Source organism: Gopherus evgoodei, unplaced genomic scaffold, assembly GCF_007399415.2.
Source record: "Gopherus evgoodei ecotype Sinaloan lineage unplaced genomic scaffold, rGopEvg1_v1.p scaffold_58_arrow_ctg1, whole genome shotgun sequence".
In the NCBI taxonomy this organism is placed as follows: Eukaryota; Metazoa; Chordata; order Testudines; family Testudinidae; genus Gopherus; species Gopherus evgoodei.
This window is the reverse complement of record NW_022060079.1, coordinates 270033-295547: the sequence shown is the minus strand read 5'-3', so window position 1 is coordinate 295547 and position 25515 is coordinate 270033. Positions and strand designations below refer to the sequence as shown.

Genomic DNA, 25515 nt, shown 5'->3' with positions numbered 1-25515 from the left:
TAGTGGGGCCCCTCAGCAGGGTGACCTGGGCAGGGAAGAAATTCATCCTGGTGGTAGTGGATTTCGCTACGCGCTACCCCAAGGCAGTGGCCTTGTCGTCTATCGAGGCAGACACCGTGGCAGACGCACTGCTGACCATCTTCAGCAGAGTGGGATTCCCCAAGGAGGTCCTTACAGACCAGGGGTCTAACTTCATGTCAACCCTGCTCCAGTGCTTGTGGGAGAAGTGTGGGGTCCAACACTCCTGGGCCTCGGCCTGCAGAACTGATGAATGAAATTGTTTTTAATTGTTCACTTTATCAATGTAACTTCTGTTCACTGTTTGCCATATTGTAATTCAAACCCCATTTTAAAACACTCACTCCATTTTGTGGAAGCTTCCTCCAACCTTCATTTTTGCAAATCCTGCTGTGATCTTATTAGTTTAGGTTAGATGTGTGACTGAGGTGTGTATGGATGATGAAATCAACCTCCAGCCCCAGCCTGTCCTGATGAAACAAAGTTCAAACCCCACCTGCTGAAGATGCAGACAAGAGCCCTAACAAAGAAAGAAGTGGGTATTCACCCATGAAAGCTCATGCTCCAATACATCTGTTAGTCTATCTGGTGCCACAGGACTCTTTGCTGCTTTTACAGATCCAGACTAACACAGCTACCCCTCTGATAAAGTAAGCAGAGTCCACCCTAAAAAGAAAAGGTGCAATAAAAGGAAGATCAAAGCCAGGCCCGAGGCAGAAAGTCGCCTGCAACTGATAGGTGATCAATCACCAAACCCAGAGGCAGCGTGACACAGCAAGACGTATAGACTCTGGATTCAAACTAAAGCCTACAAAAAGGATGGGTGAGATGGGAGACTTTGGAGGGTAACGTTCTGCTGCCAACATGGAAGGACATCAGTGCATGTCCAACAGAGACCCAGTTCGTCCTTGTGCCAGGCTTTCCTGGCCAGTTACCGCCACAAGCTACGAACCCAAGCTACAAAATCAAGCCACAAGCTCAAGCTATCTTCAGGACTGGTAACTATGCAGCAGCTGCAGAACATCTGATGGGTGTGTGTGTGTGTGTGTGTATTGCTATTAGGTATAATGTGTGTGTATAAGGATTAAAATATTAGTTATTGGTCATAAATCAAATTATCATAATAAATGTGACATCTTTATCTTGCCCCCTGTGTAGTTTTGTCTGTACAACATTATTGGTGGAGAATGCAAAGGGGGGGCAAGCACAGAATCCACAGCTATTATAAACACTGGTGTGCCCCCCGCCAGCTTTAGTAAGCCTGGTTCTATAGGAAAAAATTGTAAACTTTATGATTAAAAGGTATACACACCCTCGGTCATAGCAGGGCTGAGAAAAAGGGGAGAGGTTTAACATCCCTCTCTCCACCCTGGACGGTTGGGGGGAAATAATTGGAGGTGGGTATATCCCTGGTCGTAGTAAGGTTGGGAAACAGGAGGAGGACTTAGAGATCCTTGCTCCACACTGAAAAATCCTGTGTGCATACACCCTCAACCATAGTAAGATTGAGCTAAAAAGGAGAACGTAATGTTTCTCGCTCTATCCAGGGAAGGATTTTTATAGTTGGTGCATGAACCCTCGGCGGTAGTAGGCCGAGTGATACAGAGGGAGGCTTAGGGTATGTCTACACTACGGGTTTATTCTGATTTTACAGAAACCAGTTTTTGGAAACAGATTGTATAAAGTCGAGTGCACACAACCACACTAAGCACGTTAATTCGGCGGTGTGCGTCCATGTACCGAGGCGAGCGTCGATTTCCAGAGCATTGCACTGTGGGTAGCTATCCCGTAGCTATCCCATAGTTCCTGCAGTCTCCTCCGCCCATTGGAATTCTGGGTTGAGATCCCAATGCATGATGGAGCAAAAACGGTGTCGCGGGTGATTCTGGGTAAATGTCGTCAGTCAATCCTCCCTCTGTGAAAGCAACAGCAGACCATCATTTCGAGCCCTTTTCCCTGGATTGCCCGGGCAGACGCCATAGCATGGCAACCATGGAACCCGTTCAGCCTTTTTTCACTGTCACCGTATGTCTACTGGATGGTGCTGACAGACGCGGTTCTGCAGCGCTACACAGCAGCATTCATTTGCCTTTTGTAAGTTAGCAAAGATGGTTACCAGCTCTCCTGTATCATCTGCTGCTTTGCAAGTTGACAATGACAGTTAACAGCCATACTGTACTGTCTGCTGCTGTCTTGGGTGCTCCTGGCCGGCCTCGGTGAGGTCAGCCAGGGGCGCATGTACAAAAACGGGAATGACTCCCCAGGTCATTCCCTTCTTTAAATTTTGTCTAATGGCAAGTCAGTCCTGCCTAGACCATCAGGCAAGTCTACTAAAGAACCAGAGAGACAAACGGCCACTCCGGATCAGAGCCCCAGACATCCCGCAGAAATGATGAGCTGCATGCCATTCTAGGGGGTACCCCTGCAACAACCCCACCCGTTGCTTCCCTCCTCCCCCACCCCTCCTGGGCTACCGTGGCAGTGTCCCCCCATCTGTGTGATGAAGTAATAAAGAATGCAGGAATTTGAAACAACACTGACTTTATTGCCTCTGCAAGCAGAGCTCAAAGGGGGGAGGGGAAGGCAGCCTCCAGCTGCCATGATATTCCAGGCAGGACTGAATCTCCATTAGACAAAGCTTAAAGGAGAGAATGACCTGGGAGTCATTCCCATTTTTGCCCAGGCACCCCTGGCCGACCTCACCGAGGCCAGCCAGGAGCACTCACGGGACGAAGATGACAGATACCAGTACTACTGTACCATCTGCCGTCCGGAAGGGAAGGGAAGGGGATGCTTCTGTGTAGCTCTGCAGCACCATGTCTGCCAGCAGCATCCAGTAGACATACGATGACATTGAAAAAGGATGAGAGAGGATTTTTTTCTCTTTGCTTTCATGGGGGGGGGGGCAATGACGACATATACCCTGAACCACCCACGACAATGTTTTTGACCCTTCAGGCTTTTGGAGCTCAGCCAAGAATGCAAATGGCTTTTGGAGAGTGCGGGAACTGTGGGATAGCTACAGTCGTCAGTCGTCCCTCCCTCCATGAGCGTCCATTTCATTCTTTGGCTTTCTGGTACTCTTGTCTCAGCTCCTTAAGTTTCACGCAGCACTGTGTTGAGTCCCTGTTGTAGCCTCTGTCCATCATAGCCTTGGAGATTTTTTCAAATGCTTTGGCATTTCGTCTTTTGGAAAGGAGTTCTGATAGAACAGATTCATTTCCCCATAGAGAGATCAGATCCAGTATCTCCCGTACGGTCCACGCTGGAGCTCTTTTTTTATTCTGGGACTGCATCACCACCTGCGCTGATCAGCTCTGCACGCTGAGCAAACAGGAAATGAAATTCAAAAGTTCACAGGCTTTTCCTGTCTACCTGGTCAGTGCATCCGAATTCAGATTGCTATCCAGAGCGGTCACAAAGGTGCACTGTGGGATAGCTCCCGGAGGCCAATACCATTGAATTGCAGCCACACTGACCCTAATTCGAAATGGCAATGCCGATTTCAGTGCTGCTCCCCTCGTTGGGGAGTAAAGATACCAATATTAAGAGCCCTTTATATCGATATAAAGGGCTTTGTTGTGTGGATGGATGCAGGGTTAATTCAGTTTAACGCTGCTAAATTCGAAATAAACTCATAGTGTAGACCAGGCCATAGTGTCTCTCCCTCTGGCCCAGAGAGGGTTAAGTTGTTCTGCTAGGAGTTAAAAAGGGAAACTGTTCTTTCAGAAGCTGTAAGCTGCTCTTTTAGGAATTAGGGGTTATAGTGCTCAATATTTATCAATTTGGTTTTGTTGTGGTTGGTCTTTGCTCACAACTGTTGGGAAGAATGTTTAAGAAAACACTGTCTAAAGATATTCTTTAAAAAAAACCCAAACAACAAATTGGCTATTAGTAGTAATAAGCTCGATAGTATTCATCACCATGCAATTTTGACAGGTTTCCACGCCCCTTTTAGGGCTTATGTCCCGCCTTCCCACCCCCGTTTCCGTTGGCGCCGTCAGCCATTTTGAAAAAAGTGCGTGTGTATGTGTTTGACTAGGAGAAGTGTTGTGTATGTTTGTGCTTGGTGACACGAATAAAAAATGTATTAAATACCAGGGTGGATTAAGAAAAAAGTTAAATAATATTGAAAGCTAGGTTTATAAAGGGAATTTTCTAAGGCAAAACCTGTTTGGTAAGCACAGTATAAAAAGGCTTTGAAACTAGTTAATATCAATGTAGGTTAAGAAAGAAACATTATAAACTAAGTTTAAAAGGATAATTATCTGAAGCAAAACCTGTTTTGTAAGGACATAACCAAAAACTATAAGGAAATACTTTAAAACTAGGTTTAAAAAAAAATTGACCAAGGCAAAGCCTCCCTTTGCCCGTCTTTCTGTAGAATGAGGTAGCTTTCCTGGTTCTGACCCTCTGCGGCTTGTTATCACCGCCTTTGGATCGGCCCAATCAGAGGTGCTTTTACAACAGCGTCATAGAATTCATTTTCCTGAACCAATCCTAGTGTTTCAAGAGTTTAAGCAAGAGCCTTTTAAAAAACGGCTATTGTCTACCAATCAGCACGTGTTTTTGTGTATAAAAACACGTGGTTTTGCGAGCGGGTTTTTTAACACAGAGAAACTAAACACAAAGGCATGTCCCTGTACAAAACACCTACAGAAGCCAAGAAGCCGGAATTGTCCCTGGGTGCGCCAGACCGTGTTCAGAAAAGAAGGCTCCTTTACAGTTATTTTGCCAACGAGAAAGGGTTGTTGCCGAGCCCTGTGTTTTATTCTGAAATAGAACTGAAAAAAGAGGAGCCACAGCTGTTTGTAAAAAATCAAGTGCGAAAAAATTTGTTGTCAGATTTGGAAAAAACAGAATTAAAGGCAGAGGTAAACCTTTTTTTTTTGTAACAAATTACAAAATGTTTTATAAAAATAAAGGGTTAAATCTTTTTTTTTTTATAGGGGGGAATGGAAGAAGAGCCTATATATGAGGACATGGCAATCGAGGAACAGCCGCAGGATAGCGATGTTAAAAACCAGCCGATAGACCCCGAGTTGTGGAAAGATGGCGATATTGTTACGGTAAAACCTTTATCAGTTGTAAAAAAATAAAATAAAAAATTATTGTATTTACACTTTTAAAAAATGACTTTTGATTTTTTAACAGATAACCAAGCCTGGGCCATAGAAGATTACTGCTTTAGTGTGTAACAAACGGCCAACAGTTGCAGAGACAGAAACACCCGAGGAGGTAAAGACAGCTTAACTTATTTCAAAAAAATATATATATATATATGTGTGTGTATGACACTAATTAAGCGTTAATATACGGTTGGTTTAATAATAGGCTGCTGAAACTATGATTGATGGAGGTGATTCAGAAACAAAGGACACAAACGGGGTGTCAATGGTAAAACCCAAAGAACACGGCGAGGTAAAAGTTACTTAAATAATTTAAAAAATATATAAATATAAACATATATAAGAGTGGTAAAATAAAACTATATGTTTTGTGTTTAATAACAGGAAGGTGATACGGGGTTCAACGGTGCGTGAGTTGAGGATGATGATAATTCAAGATCAGACGAGGGTACGACTGAGGTAGCACAAATAAACTGTAGGCTTTTTTATTTTAAAATTTTTGCATCAAAAAGCTTAAAATATGTTTTTACAATGTTTTTAACAGACATCTTCAGAGGATGAAAAGAGGCAGCCTCTAAGCAGAACAGCCGTAATATGTACCTGTTGTTTTTGTGTGAAGCAAGATGTTAAAAAAAAGTCTGTAAAAAGTAAGGAGAGTGACCAGAAAAGCTGTGAAGAAGAAGAAGATGCCGTTATGGTTGATATTATTAGAGCTGTTGTAGTAAAAGCCTTTTACCACTGTTTGAAAAAACGACTTTTGGAAAACTGTGCAGCCTGCGCTGTAAATAAGTCCAACCCTTTTAGTCACCCTTGTATTTTTTGGGATCGCTCAGAAGTATTTTACCAGCTTAGACGTATTTCTTCTAAACTGAACGTGGCCCAGCTGGTAAATGTAATTATAGCTGAAGGCTACAAACTGAAAAAGCTTAACATAACCACTGAAACTATATCCAAAGTTGTTAAAATGATTAGGGAGGTTGGAAAATCATCTGACCCGGTGGCCTTGCTGGTAGACCTGTCAAAAGAGGTGGCCCCCGATATTGGCCGAGCGGTGTGTAGCAGGGTTCGTCAAATGGTTTATAAAACTTTTTACATGCAAGCTTGTGACCCTAGAGGCTTAAAAAATATATATTAATTAAGATGCATTGTACAAATTTGTATTATTTTGCTTATGCGTTAAAAATGTATGTGATTGTGCCGTATATTACATGGCCAATTGGTGTGTAGCAGGGTTTGTCAAATGGATTATAAAACTTTTTACATGCAAGCTGGTGACCCTAGAGGCTTAAAAAAATATATTAATTAAAATGCATTGTTAAAAAAAATTGTATCACAGTTTTTATATTATTTTGCTTAAGCGTAAAAAAATTTATGTAATTGTATCGTATATTACTTTGCTGCAGCTTTAAAAGTCAAATGTGTATAAACGTTGTTGGGTTAAATAAAAACAAAAGCAGAAACAAACTTTTGTGTATACGAGTGTTTTAAAGCAAGACGGGGTAAGCATGGCAAAGTTGCTAAAGAAAATTTATTACTCTCCCGAAAAAGTTGGTAGTTTTGTGAGCATAACACCCTTATTTCAGGCCGCTAAAAGACACCGTAAAAGCTTAAGCAAAAAGCAGGTTTCCGCTTGGCTTGTGGATCAAGATGCTTACGCTTTACATAAACCTGCAAGGCTTAAATTTAAAAGAAAACAGTGGTGTCTAATGTGGATACGCAATGGCAGGCAGATTTGGTTGATATGGCCGCCTATTCTAAAGACAATGACGACTGTAAATATATTTTAACAGTGATAGATATTTTGTCTAAATACGCCTGGGTGGTAACCCTAAAAAATAAAACAGGAAAAGAGGTGGCAGAGGCGTTTAAAGCTATTTTTACAAAGGGGCGCGTGCCTCAAAAATTACAAACAGACCGAGGAAAAGAGTGTTTAAACAAAGCTTTAAAAAATTTGTTTAAGCAATATGGAGTACACCATTTTGTTACCAATAACAAAGTTAAAGCGGGAATTGTGGAGAGGTTTGACAGAACTTTAAAATCAAAGATGTGGAGGTATTTTACCGCCCGTAACACCTTTCGCTACATTGATGTGCTGCAGGCCTTCATAGACGGTTACAACAGAAGTTATCACAGAACTATCAGAGGGCGCCCAATTGACCTGACACAAGCTAAAGCGCTAAGCGTGTGAAAAACCGTCTACTGGGGTAATTTTAAAATAAAGACGCAACGTGTGAGTTCTAAAAATGGGGATCAAGTAATAGTATCTAAAACAAAGTGCACTGTTGAAAGGGGGTATAAGCAAAGCTTTACCGATGAAATATTTATCGTGTCAGGGGTTTTATTAAGAGGACAAAGACAGGTGTATGCATTACAAGATTATGAAGGGGAGGAAGTCGTGCGGTCTTTTTATCCTGAAGACTTACAAAAAGTAAACCATAACGAGGACTGCGTTTACAGGGTAGAAAAAAATTTAGCTGTATAAAATTTCGGGGAATAAACAATTTTTTTTTTGTAAAATGGAAAGGCTGGCCTAAGAAATTTAATAGTTGGCTTAAAGCGTCTCAAGTGCACTACCTTTAATTAAAAAAATGACTGAACAAAGTGTTTACATGACCTTACGCCTGAGCGGGGTTTTTTTCCTCAAAATACTAGTTCCAATTTTACAATAAAACTAGCCAAGCCTTTAAATTTAATAAGGCGGTGGGATGTCGCTTTATCGGAAATTTATTATTGTCACTTTGGGAACACTCTTCTTTACGAAACAGCATTTACTTTAGCCTCGGAAAAAAATTCGAAGCTACAACATGGATGCCGGCTATTATTCAATCATTCACCATTTAATAGAAATCACCAAGAATATAGACAAAGATGCCGAAAAACCAAATACCTACGTTATTTACAACCCTGAGACTAGAAGCGTTCAGTTAAAACCAAACGATGGAAAGTAGTTTTTTTCCACAGGGGGTAAATTGGCAACAATATTGGGATGCTTTCAAATCATCCGTGTAGGATAGTACCCTGCAGACATAACGGGGGGGGGGGGGGTTAACTCTTTATATGTGTACACAGATATAGTGGAACATCACTTAGTGGGGGGACTACTATGTGCCGCTGTTGCGCTGCGTTCCCATCCGCGGTAGCAACAATGAATTTATTACAATAACGTATGACAAAGCGCATTACGTCCCCGTAAGTAAGCAGCACATCAGAACCATTACTATTGAAGTAAAGACGGATCAAAATAAGCGCGTTTCATTTAGTTTTGGAAAGATAATTGTAAATTACTATTTGCGCCCCAAAAAGCTGAGAAATGTGACTATGAAAAACTACGGGGACCCCTTTTTGTATAGAAACTACTACAAGGCCCAGGCTGGCTATGGCTTAGCCAGGATATCAAGGATTACCCGTTATGTACGGGCTAGGTTTAGGAGGGATATTTCGCAGTCTTTTTAGAAAAGTCGTGCCACTTTTAAAAAGAGGTTTTGACATTATTAAACCCCACATGAAAACAGCCGCAAAAAATATAACCAAAGACGTCGTAAACCACGTGTCTAGCGCAGTTATAAACAAAATAGGAGCACAGGAAGGTTCCGGTTTAGTGGTAATGAGAAGAAAAAGAGCAGCGTTGCGCCAGCCCTTTAAAGGCCCACCTAGACCCTTTAAAAAAAAAGCTGTCGGAAGACGTCTTAGCCATATACCTAAAAGGCCTCCTAAGAAGAGGAAGCGTCTCGTTCCCAGCGATAAAAGGGATATATTTTAAAATGGCTTTTATTCATTGTGGATCTGACGAATGCACCAAAATCGGAACTGGATTTATTTCAAATAGCCCCTACAAAAACCAGTATTTAAAATAGCTTTTATGTAGAGGTACCTCCTTTGGCCGCTTTTACGGTAAACGCACTTCTTGAATTTTTTATTTCGGGACTTGGGGATCATTTCTTAGGCCTTAACAACACGCTCCTGTACGTGTGCTGCAAGGTGATAAAAGAAGACTGGTCAGACATTGATGATGATGCCCGGGTGGCCCTAACAAACTACCCCATCGCCACTCTTTTTAACCAGCTGGATGTTACTTTAGGCGATCGTCTTAATAGCCAGAGCAACAATTGTTACCCTTACAGAGCCTTAATAGAGCTAATTTTAAACGAAAGCCACGACACCCTCGCAACGCAGTTTTCGACAGGCGGATTTTGTAAAGACACGGCAGGGGGCCACGAAAGCACACTTTTGGTTGGCCAGGCCAATGAGGGCTTTATACGCAGGGCCGGACTAACGGCCGGCAGCAGGAGACTGGATTTGTTGGGACCTTTACACAGCAATTTGTTTTTTTAAAGAAAATCTACTGCTAAACGGTGTGGATTTAAAAATTAAACTATCACGTAGCAAAGATGTTTTTTGCCTCATGAGCGGGACTGAAAACCAGAATTACGAAGTACACATTATTTCGGCGTCTTTGTTTTTAAATCGTGCAAAAGTAACCGTGGAAGTTCGTTTGGGGCACGGCGAAGCTTTAATGACCGTCAACGCTAAGTATCCCGTAGACCGGGTAAGCATAAAGTTGTTTAGCATACCGGCCGGCAGTCGTGTCAGTTACCAGGAAAACCTTTTTTTAGGACAGCTACTCAAGCAGCTAGCAGTCGGTTTTATAGATAACGACGCCTAACTGTGATAAAGTTGTGTTTCATCAGAGACAACTACCAGGACCTCCTAGCAGTAACCTGCGGTTATCATTGGATTTTTTTTTAAAACAACGTAATAAGGGTTTATCTTTTGATTGTATTTTAAAGTTGTACACAGATGATTTACCAGAAAATGACCGCTTGGTGGTGCAACTTGTAAAAGGAAGAAGACCCGGCATGCCCAGACCTGTTTTAAACATATTTCAACATGTTCAAACTTGTTTGTCTTGTGTGTTTAAAGAGGTGCACCAATAAAATTTTGTTTACGTCTTTTATTTTACATTGTTAACCAGTCGATTTTTCGTTTTTTAACAGGGACGTTTTTAAAAGGGGTGGTCCTACTTGTGGTCTTGACCGGCTTTAGCCCTATTTTTAGACGCTTTAAAAATTGTTTATTGGTAACATGCCCTATGACGGTCGTAGGCACGTTTAGCTCTGCCAAGGCTTTCATAAAAACAGGCCACCCTTTAGGTGTCCTCTTGTTAGCGAAAGAATAAGAGCCGGTTACCCCCTGACTATATCAAGCATGTGAGACCCCTCAATCGCTTTCCGCCGGTACACAAAACGGCCGTTATCAACCCAAGAAGAAACATCTTTACGCTGTTTAAGCTTATTTAACAATATTTCAGCTCTTTTTTTTATAATGAGGGTTTACCCCCTCCAATACCTCCTGAATAAGAAAGTCCGATAAACCTCCCTGAACTTTAGGAGGTTGAAGCTCCTCTTGCTCTTGCTCTTGCTCGGGGGGAAAAAAGAGGTTTATTTTAGTCCTTTCCATTCCACCACGCTTGGCCAATACCAGGTATCTTTGCAGGACCCCCTCGTAGAGTTTAGCCTTTTCGTAGTCGGATAAACCGGTTCTTTGAAGAATGTCTTTCATTTCTGAATCCAATTGGCGAGTGGTTGTGGTTCACGTATATTCTTCACCGCTAGAAGCCCGCTTTATTTGGTCTAACTGGTGGCTAGGAACGAGGTACCTTTTTTTCAGCGTGTTCCGTTCTCTGTTAATTAAAAGGCTTGACAGCAGGGGGAGTGCAAAGCTTAACAAAGGACCATTAAAGCCACCGGTTTGTTTTACAATAAGCTTTTTTTCTTTTTAGGGATAGATTTTTATCGTTTATCTTTTTAATAATTTTTCGGCTTTTTTTAAGGATGCTTATTTGTCGAGGTTTTAGAGGAACGTTTCCTTTTAAAGTGTTAAGCGCTATTTCTGAGATGGCCGCTACTAGGTCGTCAGAAGCCGTACAGAGATTAGCCTTTCTTTGAGGCGGCTTGGCTTTGATAAGAAATTTTAAAAGAGCCAGGCTTTATTGACACGGTTAGACATGCTTGTTCGGGTAGCGATTTTTTTTCAAATGGAAGATTAATAAAAATAACTATTTTTTTATGGTTTTTTTTTAAAGGAGTATGCACAGGGCCGGTCTGTGAGGAAAAGACCTGTTTTTAAACTGAGGTTTTCGGGCGCTGAAGCTTTTGAATCCACCAACAGATACGCGAAGCGGTTTTTGGTAGCGTCCTCAGAAGCCTCCAAAAAAATTGTGTTTTACCAGGGTACATTTGCCTGACCAAAGTGGTAATTTGTAGTTTATCGCGGGGGGTTTTAAAAAGAACCATATATTTAGTATATAAATTAATTGTACGGCTTTTTTTTCCCTGACAAAACATATTTTGCACAGTGTACAGAATACTTAAGTTTTTGTGGTGTACGTATTTTGTAAAGGCTTTTTCAATTTCACCACTTTCAGAAGCAGACTCCATAATCATATAACAACCACATTCACTTTATTAGGAAATAAATGTTCATCATTAAATGTGTTAGGTAACCTTCAAAAATGTAATAAATGAAAATTTTTGGAGCAACTCTGTATACAGAGCTTGCCAACAGCTATAACACCACACAATATTTTCAGGCATACATGAAAACAGTTTGTGACCATTTTCTAACAACTGCTTTATAAAATATGATTCTCCAGAATTTGAGGTACCACAGAGCAAAAAGGAAAAGGGATGAACAAACTGAACGTTGTTTTTCATAATTATTAATACCCGTACGGCAAAGGTTTAAAAGCTACCTCGAGGGCTCTTTTGTCGTAAATCGGTAAAAGCAGCAAAGAATCCTGTGGCCCCTTATAGACTAACAGACGTTTTGGAGCATGAGCTTTCGTGGGTGAATACATGCATCTGAGGAGGTGGGTATTCACCCAAGAAAGCTCATGCTCCAAAACCTTTGTCGTAAATGACTTCTTGGGTGTTTTTTGAGTCCTTGTTTCTATTAACCACTGTTTTTTTACCCTTACGATTCCTGGCTTCTGTGTTACGATTTCTTTTGGGTCCTCTCCCGCGGGGAAATCCCAGACGAGTTCTTTTAAGCTTTCAACATTAATTTTTTCAGTGTTTCCTGAGTTAAGTGTGATTCCTTTTAATTTCATAGAGGTTTTACCGCTGGAGAGTTTGTACCCGTATGTTTTAGGTCCCGCGGACACAAATTCCACAATGTGATCATCTGGGGGTATTTCGCTAGTTAAATCTCCTAAATAATCCCCTGGGGTGGATTCCACTCCCCTTCTTTACTTACAAAAATTATAGAATCCGTATCATGATAAAGACTCCGCTGCTGTAAACGGTCTAACAAGCTGTCGACCTCTAGCCCAGCATAAGCGGTGGGAAAGCACGCTATAAACACGTTAGTGTTGCTGGAATGGGTGCAGTGTTCTTTTGCGTACTTCCAAGACACTACGGCTGTATCATCATCGATAAACTCGCACGATGACACATCGTAATAAGGTACAAAAACGTACTTAAAGAGCTCGTCCGGGTCCATTACTATACTAGTGTTAGTCAAATTTGTTCGCTGACCAAATTTTCCCCACAAGGAATTTAAAAACAGCTTTGAAATTTGTCTTTTTGCGAGGTTTACCTTAATTTTGTTTAGACGCAGACACACACCTTCTTTTTCACGGTACTCTTTAACGTACTGTTCTTTTTTAAGCTTGTCCGTACACCAGTGAGGAAACCCCGAGGCCTCTTGTTTTTGTCTTAGGTGTGTTTTAATATAGTCTGAAAACAGGGCATCTGAAGAGCGGTTAAAATGCCAGACTTCATAAATTTCAGCGATTTTGTACCCTTTGTTTAAAGCCTCCACCAACTCTATTGTGCACCAAGTCCCTGTTAAAGCCCTCTCCTCCTGACTGTGCCCGCAGGGATCCTTTTGTTTAGTTTCTGCACAAAGGGCGCACAGGGGAAACATTAATTTACCATCAACCCTGTATGGTAACACGGGAAAATACAAACCTCTTGGAGGGTACACTTTAACCTTGGCTATGCCAAAGTACTGGTCGATATCCCCAAAACCCTCATACACAATAACGGGATGTCCCACAGGGTACTGTTTAGTTTTGTTAACAAATGGGTAGAGGCTGGTAAAATCGTAGTAATGAACCTGCTCCCCGGGCTGCGGTTTGTAATAAAGGCAAATGGCGTTTGTTCTAGCACCGTAAAGGGCGTCCTCTAGGAACCAAAGGCTGTGGCAGCTTTTTTTCTCATAAAAATTTTTCCACCCGGTTATCGTTTGCTAGCATGGCCTGCCACTCGTGTTCCCACACGGTCCTTACCTCAAACCCCTGGCTTTTTAAAAATTCAGCCTTAATAATGGTTCTGTTGTACAGCTGTCCGTAGGTTGCCTTAAGCAACGGGTTGTAATCATTTTCGCAATAGCAAATGGGGCACCCGTGAAAAAAACACCCGTTAAATTCAAAGGCCGTGGGTTTACCAGCTATAATGGCGTAACCGTCCAAAAAATTGGACCCAGTTTTAAACTCGCCACCCTGCAAAGCGTGTTGAATGTAAATATTTTCAGTGTGGGCTACGTACATCAACCACTGAATGGCCGGCGTGGAATATCTCTTCTGCTGTTTGTGGTAATTGTCTAACGGCAAAAGCGCTATGGTTTGCGGCTTTAAAAAATTAAACCGGTACATGGCCATGCAAATCGAGGCCAATGTGAGGTGCTGAAAGGGATCTATACACTTAGTAACCACTTCCTCATTATCCTTTCCGGGGTTTTTAACAATTTGCTTTTCTGTCATTTTTATAACTTCGTTTCTGAACCGGTCGCAAGCCTCTCACAAAATTTCAACATCTTTTTGACAATAATAGCGTAGTTCTTTTTGAAGATCAAAGCTGTTTTGGCGATTGTGCTGGTACCAGTTTAAAAATTCTTTTTTTTCTTCAGGCATCATGTAGTCTACTCCAAAGTACTCTATTTCGGGCATAGGTCCCACATAGTTCTGATTTTTAACGGTGTTAAAAAAGTGCGGAAAGTACCCCTTCGCTTCCTCAAACCCCATAGCTTTGGGTAACTTGCTAAGTTTCATGGGGAGAAAATTTAAAGAATCTATAAATTTAATGGCTAAGTTTACCACCATCACGCAAATAAGTTTTCCCCCTTGCGTTACGGTGCTAACAGCCATTTTTTCTTTAATTAACTGCCTCAGAATAAAATAACTATCGTAACCTTTAGCGTTATGAGCAATAAAAGTGTATCCCTTAAAGCGCTTGTCTACAAAGGTTAAAACAAACTTGCTAATGCATTCTTCCCCCTTAAATTCCCAGCTAGTTTCTTTATTTAAATGCAAAGCATAAACATAATTTGGCACGTGTACCCCCGTTTCCTGCATACATTCAAAATCATAAAACACATAATCCTTTCCCTCTTCTGGAGACCAAATATTACGCATATAACACTCGTGACCCTCTATGTTGTCGGTTTTTTGATGGCACTGGGGACACTTTTTGCTTCTACACTGGTGATTTTTAACCATGTAGAAGCCGCATTTATCGCAAAAAATTCTGTTTTTACAATCAACTTTGCTGCTGGTCGCCAAAGCGCTGTGCCTTTCTAAACAGTCGTCAGACCTGCAAAACAGCTTACAGCTGGGGCATCTTTTTTTTTCACCGGCCACTTCGAGGCACTCGGCGCTATTACACGTACGGCAGTGGTTTTTACAGGCGTGCTGGTGTTTGTGGCTATAGGGAGCGTAACAGTAGTTGCACAAATACGGGGCGCCTATAAAGGCTTTAATATTTAAAATACCGTAAAAATGTTTGTTATGTAACAAAACAAAAACAGTTTGGGAACGCTGTACACCCCCAGTTGTAAAAAAACACCAATTTCCATTTTCATAATACAAAACGGTAATAGCTACCCCCAAGCGCTCTTCGAAAGAGCTCACGTCTGTCAAGCTAATCATTTTTTGGTCCGAAAACCCCAACTCCTGATGAAGGTGTTTGGCCTCCTCTAACAGCTGGGCATCTGTAAGTTTTTTATCTGATAAAAGACCCAGCACGCTACCGGCAAAACATAAGTTGTTACCCTGATTATTTAAATCAATTAAAAGTTTTCTTTTTTTTTCAATAATTTTACTGTACGTAATAGTTTTTAGGGGTCTTACAGACCCAACTCCACCAAGCCTGTTTCTAATAATTGTAACAACTAGGCGTAAAGTTCCGGACCCCACAATCTCTGCATTACTTTGCAACACATTAACGATGTTATTTAAAAAATCCATGGCGTTTAAATTTTCCCAAGGCCTCCGTAAAGAAAAGAGCGGGTGATTTAGCCCCGGGGCATCTAAGCGTAGCTGTACAAAATCTTCAGGACCCACCTGATTATTAATATCATCTAGCAAATTTTGAATAGCAATGTCGATGGCCGCCATGGCTTCTGTGAACCCCGTTACTCTGTCCAAATTAGCAAAACGAAATTCCTGAAAATATTCATATGCGTTAAACTCTCTTCGGGGTCTTATCCAGTGTCTTACACGCTCCAAATACACCTGTGGTGGTGTATCAGGAGCGGGGGAATCTGGACCTTCAGAAGAAGAAGAAGAGGTGGGAGGGTCTATTTCCCTTTCTTGGTTGGGGGGTTGTTTTTTTATAATAGCTTTGGCTTTTTTTATTCTTTTTGCCAAAAGCCTTCTTAACATTTTAGATTTTTTCCATTTTTTTTCCAACCCCTTTTTACATTTTTAGGTTTCATGTGTAGTCACCCTCTTCCTTCCCCCTTTAACGCGCTTTCCACCTTTTCAATTAGTGCCCGGGTGTCTGCTATTTTTTGGTCTAAAACAACCCTTTCTTCTGGAAAATTTTGTTTTTGAAATACCTCAAGAATTAGCTTTGAAAACTTTTTATCTATTAAACGCTTTAAAGATGAACAAACACTAAACAGCTCCTTACAAGCAGCAACTGATGCGGCCAGCCCCACAGGAAGATTGTTATTTGTAGCAAGGGCTTTGCGGGTTCCGAGAGCTTGGGGGTTAACTTCTTCACCCTGCTCGAACCCACCCCTAGACACGGTTCCTTCTACAGAGTTTTTAAAGCTGATTGGGTCGGGGAGGCATAGGTCTGTTGAAAACGAGGGGCTTTACCGCCTCTGCCTCGCTTACCATGGTTTTTGAAAGTTGTAGAGGTAGCTTTGGGCGGTTCAAAAGCAGGGGATCTGAGCCCCTTTCCCCCCGCCCTGAAAATGGATGCTGTTTTAGAGGTAGACTTTTTGGCCTTTTTTAATGCCGGCTGGTTTTGTTCAATAAGGGATTTAGACGTACAGGGCTGTTCAAAATCGGTGTGCTTAATACCCTTGCTTCCGACTGCAGCTGCCTCAGAGGGAAATTTTTTGCCCCTCTTTAAAGGTTGTGGGCTTTGGGCAATAAGGGATTTGGACGTGCAGGGCTGTTCAAAATCGGTGTGTTTAATACCCTTGCTTCCAACTGCAGCTGCCTCAGAGGGAAATTTCTTGGCCCCTTTAAGCGCTCTTCCCTTCAACATTTCTTCTTGAGGAATAACACTTGATAAGTCTGCCGATACACATTAAAAATGGTTTTTAGCACGGGGTTTGTTTGTTTTTACTAACAACAACAAACATGTTCCCCAAATATATATATTTTAAAAACGTTTTTGCAATAAGGGGGCTAAAAACCGCGTTTAGGTATAATGTACAAAATAAAGCACTCTTTTAGTTTACACCCCCCTTGGGGCTGTACAATGGCAGCTTTTGTACAGTAAAACCTTTAAGGGTTTTTTTCCCTAACAATAACAAACAAACCCCTAAAATGCACACTATTTCCAACGTCAATTTTTTAAAAAACCACATATTTAAAAAACAGTTCACACCTTCGTCTGTAATTTCAGGAAAACCTATTGGGTGGTTTTGACTTCCATCTTGTTCTAAATTAAAAAAATAAAAATTTTTAAAACCTTTTTTTCTTAAAAATAAATTATACTTGTGTAGCATATTAATTGGCTTACCAAAATTTAAAGCTTCTAGCGCGGCATCTGGAATGTCAAGAAAAAAGTTCTCGTCCTATTTAAAAGAAAAAATGTTGGCTTTTAACTAAGCATAACGCTGTTATAATATCTTGGCGGCCCATACAAATTATAGTAAGGTTTCTTACCATGTTGTTGCTCCCCATAACGGTAGAAGTCTTGTATTAGCAATATTTCTTTAACAGCCTTGTTCAGTTTTTTGTCCCCCTATTTATAGGTTTAAACCTGCTTTTTTTAAAAAAAAAAGGTTTTGCCCCTGTCGTAACCTTATTCCCAGATTTGGACCTTAGCGTCCAAAATATGGGGGTTAGCATGAAAACCTCCAAGCTTAGTTACCAGCTTGGACCTAGTACTTGCTGCCACCACCCAAAAAATTAGAGTGTTTTGGGGCACTCTGGTCCCCCTGAAAAACCTTCCCTGGGGACCCCAAGACTCAAATCCCTTGAGTCTCACCACAAAGGGAAATAATCCTTTTTTCCTTCCCCCCTCCAGATGCTCCTGGAGAGATACACAGACACAAGCTCTGCGAATCCAAACAGAGTGACTGGTCCTCTCCGTTTCCAATCCTGGAAACAAAAAGTACTTTCCTATTCCCCCCAGAGGGAATGCAAAATCAGGCTAGCCAATTCAACACACACACCTCTCCCCCCTGATTTCTTCCTCCCACCAATTCCCTGGTGAGTACAGACTCAATTTCCCTGAAGTAAAGAAAAACTCCAACAGGTCTTAAAAGAAAGCTTTATATAAAAAGAAAGAAAAAATACAAATGATCTGTCTGTATTAAGATAACACAATACAGGGCAATTTCTTAAAAGAATATTGAATAAACAGCCTTATTCAAAAAGAATACAAATCAAAGCACTCCAGCACTTATATTCATGCAAATACCAAAGAAAAGAAACCATATAACTTACTATCTGATCTCTTTGTCCTTACACTTAGAAACAAAAGATTAGAAAACAGAACTACTTCTCCAAAGCTCAGAGACAGCAGGCAGACTGAAACAAAGACCCTCAGACACACAATTCCCTCCACCCAAAGTTGAAAAAATCCGGTTTCCTGATTGGTTTTCTGGTCAGGTGCTTTAGGTGAAAGAGACATTAACCCTTAGCTATCTGTTTATGACAGCCCCCCACACCCAAAATTAATATTTAAAAAGGCGTTTCTTTAAAAAAAGAGGGTGTGTAAAGGGCACTTTTGTAGGAAAAAAGGCGGGTGTAGTTTTGGGGGGTGCCAAATACTTTAGCTTTAATGGCTAACAATGTTATTTTTTATAGTAAATGTGTTTAAACAGTTAATAAAAAGCCTTTGTAAATGGTAATATACCTATTTACAGCTTTGTAACCAAAAAGTTATTAAAAACTGCAACCTGTATTTTTTAAATTTGTTATATGGCCTTGGTTTTTAAAACAAAACTGCTAATTTAAAAATAAATCACCTTAAACTTTTACAAAACTTATTTTACATTGTTAGTAAGTTAAAAAAATAGGTATTACTTTAAAAACACATTTTAAAACGGTATATAGTTTTTGTTACAGATTTTAAAAAAAAGCCGAAGGCTCTGGCTGTTTAGATAAGGGCGGAGGGGTGGGGTGGGGGGGTGGGGTGGGGGAGGGTGGCTGTCTTAGTCGGTTTTTTAAAAAAGGCGGGAAGGTTTTTGGCTACACACTTTAGCTTTTAAACTTTAATGGTTAAAAAGCTTAGTTTTAATAGTAAGTAAGTTATTATGCTTTTTAATACCTGATTTGGCTATTTTTTGCTTTAAAAGAAAACCTTCTTATGTTTTGTTCTTTTTATTTTTAATTTACTGACTTACAGAGGCTGTTTTGCTAACAGCCGCTCTGCTGCAAAAGCCTGCTGTTTTTACTTTAAAATGATTCGCGTTAGCCTAAAATTAAAAAAAAACAAACCTTTTGTTGTTACAACACGTTAGTTTTATAGCCCTAAACTGTTTTTGCACACTTAAGTGTTATTAAAACACCTATGCCTAAATAAAGGCTATGGGTCTGCAGGTTTCCTTTTCACTTTTATTTGTTAAATAGTAAAAAAAGCAATCTTTTCTCTAATCCACTAACTCACAAAAACTGCTTAGCTAACAGGCGCTTTGCTTCTTTGTTTTTCTAATTTACTGGTTTACAAAATAAGGGATATATAAACCGCCTGTTACTAAAAAACCTAGGATGCTTCTGCATACTTTTTATTACAACACATACAAAATAATTGGTTTTTTTATTCCTTTGCAAAACTTAAGGTAACTTTAACATGTGTTAAAAATGGTGTATTAGTAAAAGCTTATGGTTTTAACTTTTATAAAAACCCTTTGTAAAAGGGCTACGTGGCAAAAAAATGCTAGGGGTCTGTCTCTTTAGATAAGAAAAAACAGTTGGGGGGCAGTGGGGGAGGCAGCTGGATTACAAATATGGGGACTATAAACCGCCTGTTACTAAAAAACCTAGGGTGCTTCTGTATAATTTTTTATTACAACACATACAAAAAATTGTTTTTTCGAGTCCTTATCCTTTTGCAAAACTTAATGTAACTTTTTAAAGAGTTTGAAAAAGAAGCAGCCTTCTTCTCTCTGATTCGCTGACTCACAGAGACTGCTTTGCTATGTGTTGTTCAGCTTTTGCTACAGGGTCTGGTTGATTAGATAAGAGCAGAGCAGGGCTCTGCTGCAGCTTCACAGTTTTTACTAAAAAAATAAGCAGTGCTAGTCTAAAACCTAGGGAAAAAAACTTTTTTTTGTCACTATACATTACTAATGTTGGGTCTAAACTTTTGGTGAACTTTGGAGCCAAAACACACCCAGACTGGCCGTCTCTGCATAATCCTTTCTGAACCCTTTATCGAAATAAGCACTGACCTGCAAACTACTCATGACACCCCCTTTATTAAGTAGCCATTAGCCTTTATCTCTATGCATTTACTTGTTAAACTTGCTTTTCCTGTAAAATCTTGATTGATTATGCATGACCATTATCTTTTATTAATCACTTTGTTTACTTCTGTGTATAAATATTGATGCTCACCCCTAATAAAGGGGCCACACTTATTCTAAAGCTTTTGGGTTAGTGTGAGCCCGTTGATCAACGCATTGGTGTCTGGTCTCTGACAGAATTGTGTGCCCAAATACCAACTCCGCACGAACTTGGGTATTGGAGAGGTGAGTGAGGACTTGCTTTATTACCTAACAATTTGGGGGCTCGTCCGGGATTCCTTCTGGTGCGGTACCTCTGTCCAGTGGTCAGACCACTCATATATGAATTGGCAAGGCGCCACAGGAGATTTCTCCCAGCCAATTCAATATTGAGGGGTCGTGTATTGGACAGCAGGGTAAACGCCAGTTGGAGGGCTCCTGTCAGACACCATGGGTCAAGGGACTAGCGTGCCTCTTGAGAGTCCGTTGGGGATTGTAAATAAGTTATGGAACGAAGGGAAACTCCCAGTACAGACAGGAATGTCTAGGAAGAAGTTGTACACACTATGTGTAAGGAATTGGACTGGGTATACCGCGGTATTGGCCGACCCGGAGATGAGGTGGCCTTCGTATGGCTCTTTCGAACAGGCTGCCTTAAGAGGAGTAAAGAGCCATCCGGGACAGTTATGTTACTGGTTTTGTTGGGACACAGAAGCAGAGCTGTGGAAATCTTTAAAAATTATGGCAGTCAGGTACTCTCCCGAGAGTGAACCCCCTCCAGGTTATTTCGATGAAGGGTGTAGACCACGGCGTGTTTTGACTCGTCAGCTGGTCCCCTCTGCACCTGCCCCTATTCCTCCGCAGGGGGACTCTCTCCTTGTAGCAGAGGGGAATCTGCAGGATACCAGATTGGAATTTCTGCAGAAGGATGAGGAGGAAATGGAGGGGCAAACCTCGGGAGGAGTAGTTACTAGGCTTATGTCCAAGCAGGTACGGCAGGGTGCATGCCCCCCCCCGAGGAAAGTATAGTTAGAGAGATGCCTTTACAGGTGCACGATCAACCTTATATGGGCAATGATGGACGGTTGCAACATGCTAGTATTGTGGAATATAAAGGATGGCTAGAATGGGACTTGAAAGAGTGGGGACAGTTGTCAGGGTCTTTTGGCGAAAATCCCCGAAAGATCATAGAACTTCTAGAAAGATTGTTTTTAAGTTATAATCCTACTTATACGGATGTGGATCAGTTGTTAAGTAGAGTTTTGACCGGAGAGGAACGTAGTAGATTGTGGATGGCAGAAAGGACATGGGGAGATAGCAATGCAGTTAATCTTACTTGGATGGATAGGCGGGATCTGGCCGCTGGCTGGAATCCCCTAGACTGGACTCAGCCAAGGCTGACTCAGCTGCGAGCAGATCGAGAGCGATTGTTAGAGAGACTCAAGGAAATGGCTCGCCGCTCGCCTAATCAGGCTAAGTTCATGCAGATTCGGCAGGAATCTGATGAGCCGCCCAGAAAGTTCTGGTCGAGGCTATTGGAGGGGGCCCGAATGTTCACTCAGATGGATCCTGAGAGAGAAGCAGACCACCCTACTCTTATTTCATTTTTTGTGAATCAGTCGGTGCCCCCTGTAAGGGATTACTTCTTAAAGTTTCGCCCTGGTTGGGGAGGTGAGTCAGTCACTTCAGTGTTGGACGTAGCTGATTTTGCCTGGGAGAAAGAAAGGGAGAGTAGTAAAAAGAAAGAGAAAAAGGAAGAATATAAGCTGATGGCTTTAGCTTTTCACGGTGGTGTTCGAGGCAAAGGCCGTGGCCGTGGCAGGGGATTCCAGGGTGCTCGGGGAAAGGGGTCCTGGCGACCCCAGCCATCAGGAAATTGTTTTCAGTGCGGACAGCCTGGTCACTTTAAACGTGAATGCCCCTGGGGACGCCCAGAGGGTCTGGTTGCATCCGCAGATGCTTACGCAAGTGAGGAATACACCCCTGCACCACCAGCTCAGCCAATTCCCCAGGCCTGGATCAACTACGGGAAACAGCAGCAGCCGCAGCAAACTCAGCCTCCTCAATGACGGTACCCCGGGGGCGAAGGCAAACAATGTGATGGTCTTATTTCCTTAATGTCTTTAGCCGGCTCCTTTCTCACTTTCTCCCCTCCCAGCAAAGAACCTCGTTTAACCCTTTCAGTCCAGGGACTGCCTGTCTCTTTCCTCATTGATACTGGGGCTACTTTCTCTCTTTTAAATCATGCCCCCTCTCCCTGGCTATCCTCTGAGGTTAAAACTGCGACTGGGGTGGAGGGCAACCCACAGTCTCTGGAACTCACTTTGCCTTTGAATGTTGTTTATGCTGATAAATGTTTTCCTCACCGTTTTCTTTTTTCCCCAGCTTGTCCGATCCCTTTGATGGGCCGGGATTTACTCTGTAAGCTTGAGGCTACTTTAACCTGCACTCCTGAAGGGGTAGGATTATTGATGACAGTGTTAGGAGATTCGGCCCCTACTCAGGGTAATTGGGAAACCCCCCCCTCTCTCTCCCCTGACCTCACTGACTTGCCTTCAACCCTCTGGGGAATTTCTGACACTGATGTTGGCCTGCTCCTTTCGGCAGAACCCGTAAGGATTCAGGTAAAGCCTTCCTTAACCCCCCCGTCAGTCCTTCAATACCCCCTGTCGCTGGAAGCCCGGGAGGGCATCCGCCCCATTATCGAGGGATTCATTGCACAAAAGCTAGTCCGCCCTCAGCGCACTCCCTGTAACACCCCTATACTGCCTGTCAAAAAGCCTCCTAAAAAGAACGGAGACCCTGTTCGTTGGCGCTTTGTACAGGATCTACGAGTTGTTAATCAGTATGTGGTCCCTCTTCATGCAGTAGTTCCTGACCCAGCTACTCTCATCAGCCAAATCCCCTGGGATGCTGAGTGGTTCACTGTTATTGACTTAAAATCAGCTTTTTTCAGCATTCCTGTGCACCCAGACTCTCAGTATCTCTTTGGTTTCACCTGGGAGGAACAAAGTTATGTCTGGCAACGACTTCCTCAAGGCTACAGAGACAGCCCCACGATTTTCAGCCAGTGCCTCTGCCACGACTTGGAAGGTTTCACCAGTCCGCAGGGATCCACATTGGTCCTATACGTAGATGACATCCTATTAGGTAATCGCGAAGAAGCTGCCCTCCGCATCGATGGTAAGGCACTTTTATTATACCTACACACCAGAGGCCACAAGGTAGACCCTAAAAAGATTCAGTAGGTCTCACAGAAGCTCCGATATCTGGGCTTCCTGTTAACCCCAGAGGGAAGACAGATGGACCCAGCCCGCATAAAGACTATTCAAAACTGCCCTCTACCGAACACCAAGAAACAACTTCGAGGTTTCTTAGGATTAATTGGCTTCTGTCGCCCCTGGTTGCCATCCTGCGGGGAGTTAAGCAAACCGCTCCACCGACTCACTGCTAACCTTGCTCCTGACCCTTTGCAGTGGTCCCCGGACACTATTCAAGCCTTTCAGTTACTCAAGGACAGTGTGGCCTCCTCCATGTCTCTCCGCCCCCCCAATTACAGCAAACCCTTTCACCTTTTTGTCCACGAGAGGGGCGGAATTGCTAGTGGTGTCCTTACCCAGCTGAGCGGGCCCCACCATTTCCCGTTTGCTTTTTACTCTCAGCAAATCGACCCTGTCGCTCAGGGAACCCCCTCCTGCACCCGGACTCTGGCAGCAGCTGCCCTGCTGATCACAAAGGCAAAGAGCCTAACCCTGGGTCATTTTACCACGGTTTGGACCTCTCATGCCTTGTCAGCCCTTCTGCGTAGGGGCACAACCCAAGTCTTTTCGGCCCATCGTCAGCAACAGCTAGAGGCCGAACTCTTAGAAGACACTAACCTAATTTTTGAAAAGTGTGGACCCCTTAATCCAGCTACCTTGCTTCCTGACCTGCCAGTCCTCCAGGATCAGCACGACTGTGTGGAAGTAGTTTCCAGCATCTTACAGATAAGGGACAACCTGTTTGACGTGCCACTGGACAATCCCGATTGCATACTCTTCTCGGACGGAAGCTCCTTCTATGTTGATGGCAAGCGTTTCACTGGTTATGCTGTCACCTCTGAATGGGACATTCAAGAGGCCGCCTCACTGCCAGGCAACTGGGGAGCCCAAGCCGCTGAACTCTATGCCCTGGCCCGAGCTTGCCAGTTGGCCGCTGGTAAGACCGTTACCATTTTTACTGATAGCAAATATGCTTTTGGAGTTGTGCATTGTCATATCCACCTCTGGAAGTTTCGAGGTTTCCAGACAGCTGCCGGTAAACCCATTCAGCACCTCCCCCTCATCCACAAGCTTTTGGACGCCCTCCAAAAACCCTCTGTCCTGGCTATAGTTCACTGCCGGGCCCATACTAAAGATAGCAGCCCTGTTACCCGTGGGAATGCCCTGGCTGACGCCTCCGCCAAGAAGGCTGCCACCTTACCTTTAGCCATGCCCACATTGGCTATTGCAACCTCCTCCTTTACTCCACCGCACCCCGTACCAGTACCCGCTGCTGAACTAAAATCATGGGAAAGCCTCGGGGCCACTCTGGTCAAAGGGACCTGGCTTATGCCAGATGGCCGAGCCTGCCTCCCTCGCTCCACATACCCCGTGGCAGTTCGCTGGCACCATGATAAAGGGGGTCACTACGGCACGCACACCCTCGTGGACACTATCGCTCGCTTTTGGTATGCTCCAGGCATTCAACCCTATTGCCTATCAATAGTGAAAGCATGCAGCACATGTCAGCGTAATGGACCTGCTCCACCTCTTAACAAAATTAAGGGTGGAAGACCTCCGCCTGCTGCTCCATTTCAGCATCTCCAAATTGACTTTGCAGATATGCCAAAGGCTTTTGGGAAAAAGCACCTCCTTGTTTTGGTTTGCCCTCTGACTTCCTGGGTCGAAGCTTTTCCTACTGCTAATTGTACTGCTGCCACAGTGGCGAAGATTCTCCTTAGAGATATTGTACCCCGTTTTGGCATCCCTCTTGTGCTTGACTCAGATCGCGGACCTCACTTTACTGGTCATGTCCTTGGCCGTTTAGAACAAGGACTGGGCATTTCACACTCCTTCCATACACCCTACCACCCCCAGTCTAGCGGGAAAGTTGAGCGTATGAATAGGGAACTTAAGTTTACATTGGCTAAATACTGTCAGGAAACAGGATTAAAGTGGCCTCAGGTACTTCCCTTGGTCCTGTTTCACCTTCGTACTCGCCCAACCCGCGCATTGGGATTATCCCCCTTTAAACTGCTCTATGGACACCCCCCTTTCAAAGGCGGGGCGCTACCACGTGCTGATGTTTCACTATTGGGAGGGGATCATATGACTGCGTGTCAGTTTCTCTCCCTACAGGCTCGCCTCCGTACCCTTTGGAAAGCCTCGCAGTTTTCCCAGACCGTGCCGCTGGAGGAACAAATCCACCCGTT

At 42.8% G+C, this 25515-nt stretch overlaps 3 protein-coding genes across 4 annotated transcripts in view; 1 reads left to right on the top strand and 2 right to left on the bottom strand.

Moving 5' to 3' along the window:
- Positions 1 to 25515, top strand: part of LOC115643412 (DLA class II histocompatibility antigen, DR-1 beta chain-like) — a 288794-nt gene that overhangs the window by 203253 nt on the left and 60026 nt on the right. The gene's annotated exons all lie outside the window — the stretch shown is intronic.
- The window catches only part of LOC115643408 (HLA class II histocompatibility antigen, DR alpha chain-like), a 116999-nt gene that overhangs the window by 46749 nt on the left and 44735 nt on the right, over positions 1 to 25515 (bottom strand). The gene's annotated exons all lie outside the window — the stretch shown is intronic.
- On the bottom strand, positions 15789 to 17365 carry LOC115643419. Its single transcript, XM_030547451.1, has 4 exons — positions 17275 to 17365; positions 17129 to 17183; positions 16994 to 17047; positions 15789 to 16677 (listed from the first exon to the last, which is right to left on the bottom strand). The coding sequence occupies exons 1-4, from the start codon at positions 17290 to 17292 to the stop codon at positions 16187 to 16189; spliced, it is 618 nt and encodes a 205-aa protein (XP_030403311.1). The 5' UTR covers positions 17293 to 17365; the 3' UTR covers positions 15789 to 16186.

What these genes read in the sequence shown, in the direction of transcription:
- LOC115643419 (XM_030547451.1), bottom strand. An exon ending in GCTAGAAGCTTTAAATTTTG is followed by an intron (nt 17,048 to 17,128) that starts GTAAGCCAATTA and finishes TTTTTAATTTAG; the next exon opens with AACAAGATGGAAGTCAAAAC. An exon ending in TCCTGAAATTACAGACGAAG is followed by an intron (nt 16,678 to 16,993) that starts GTGTGAACTGTT and finishes GTGTATCGGCAG; the next exon opens with ACTTATCAAGTGTTATTCCT.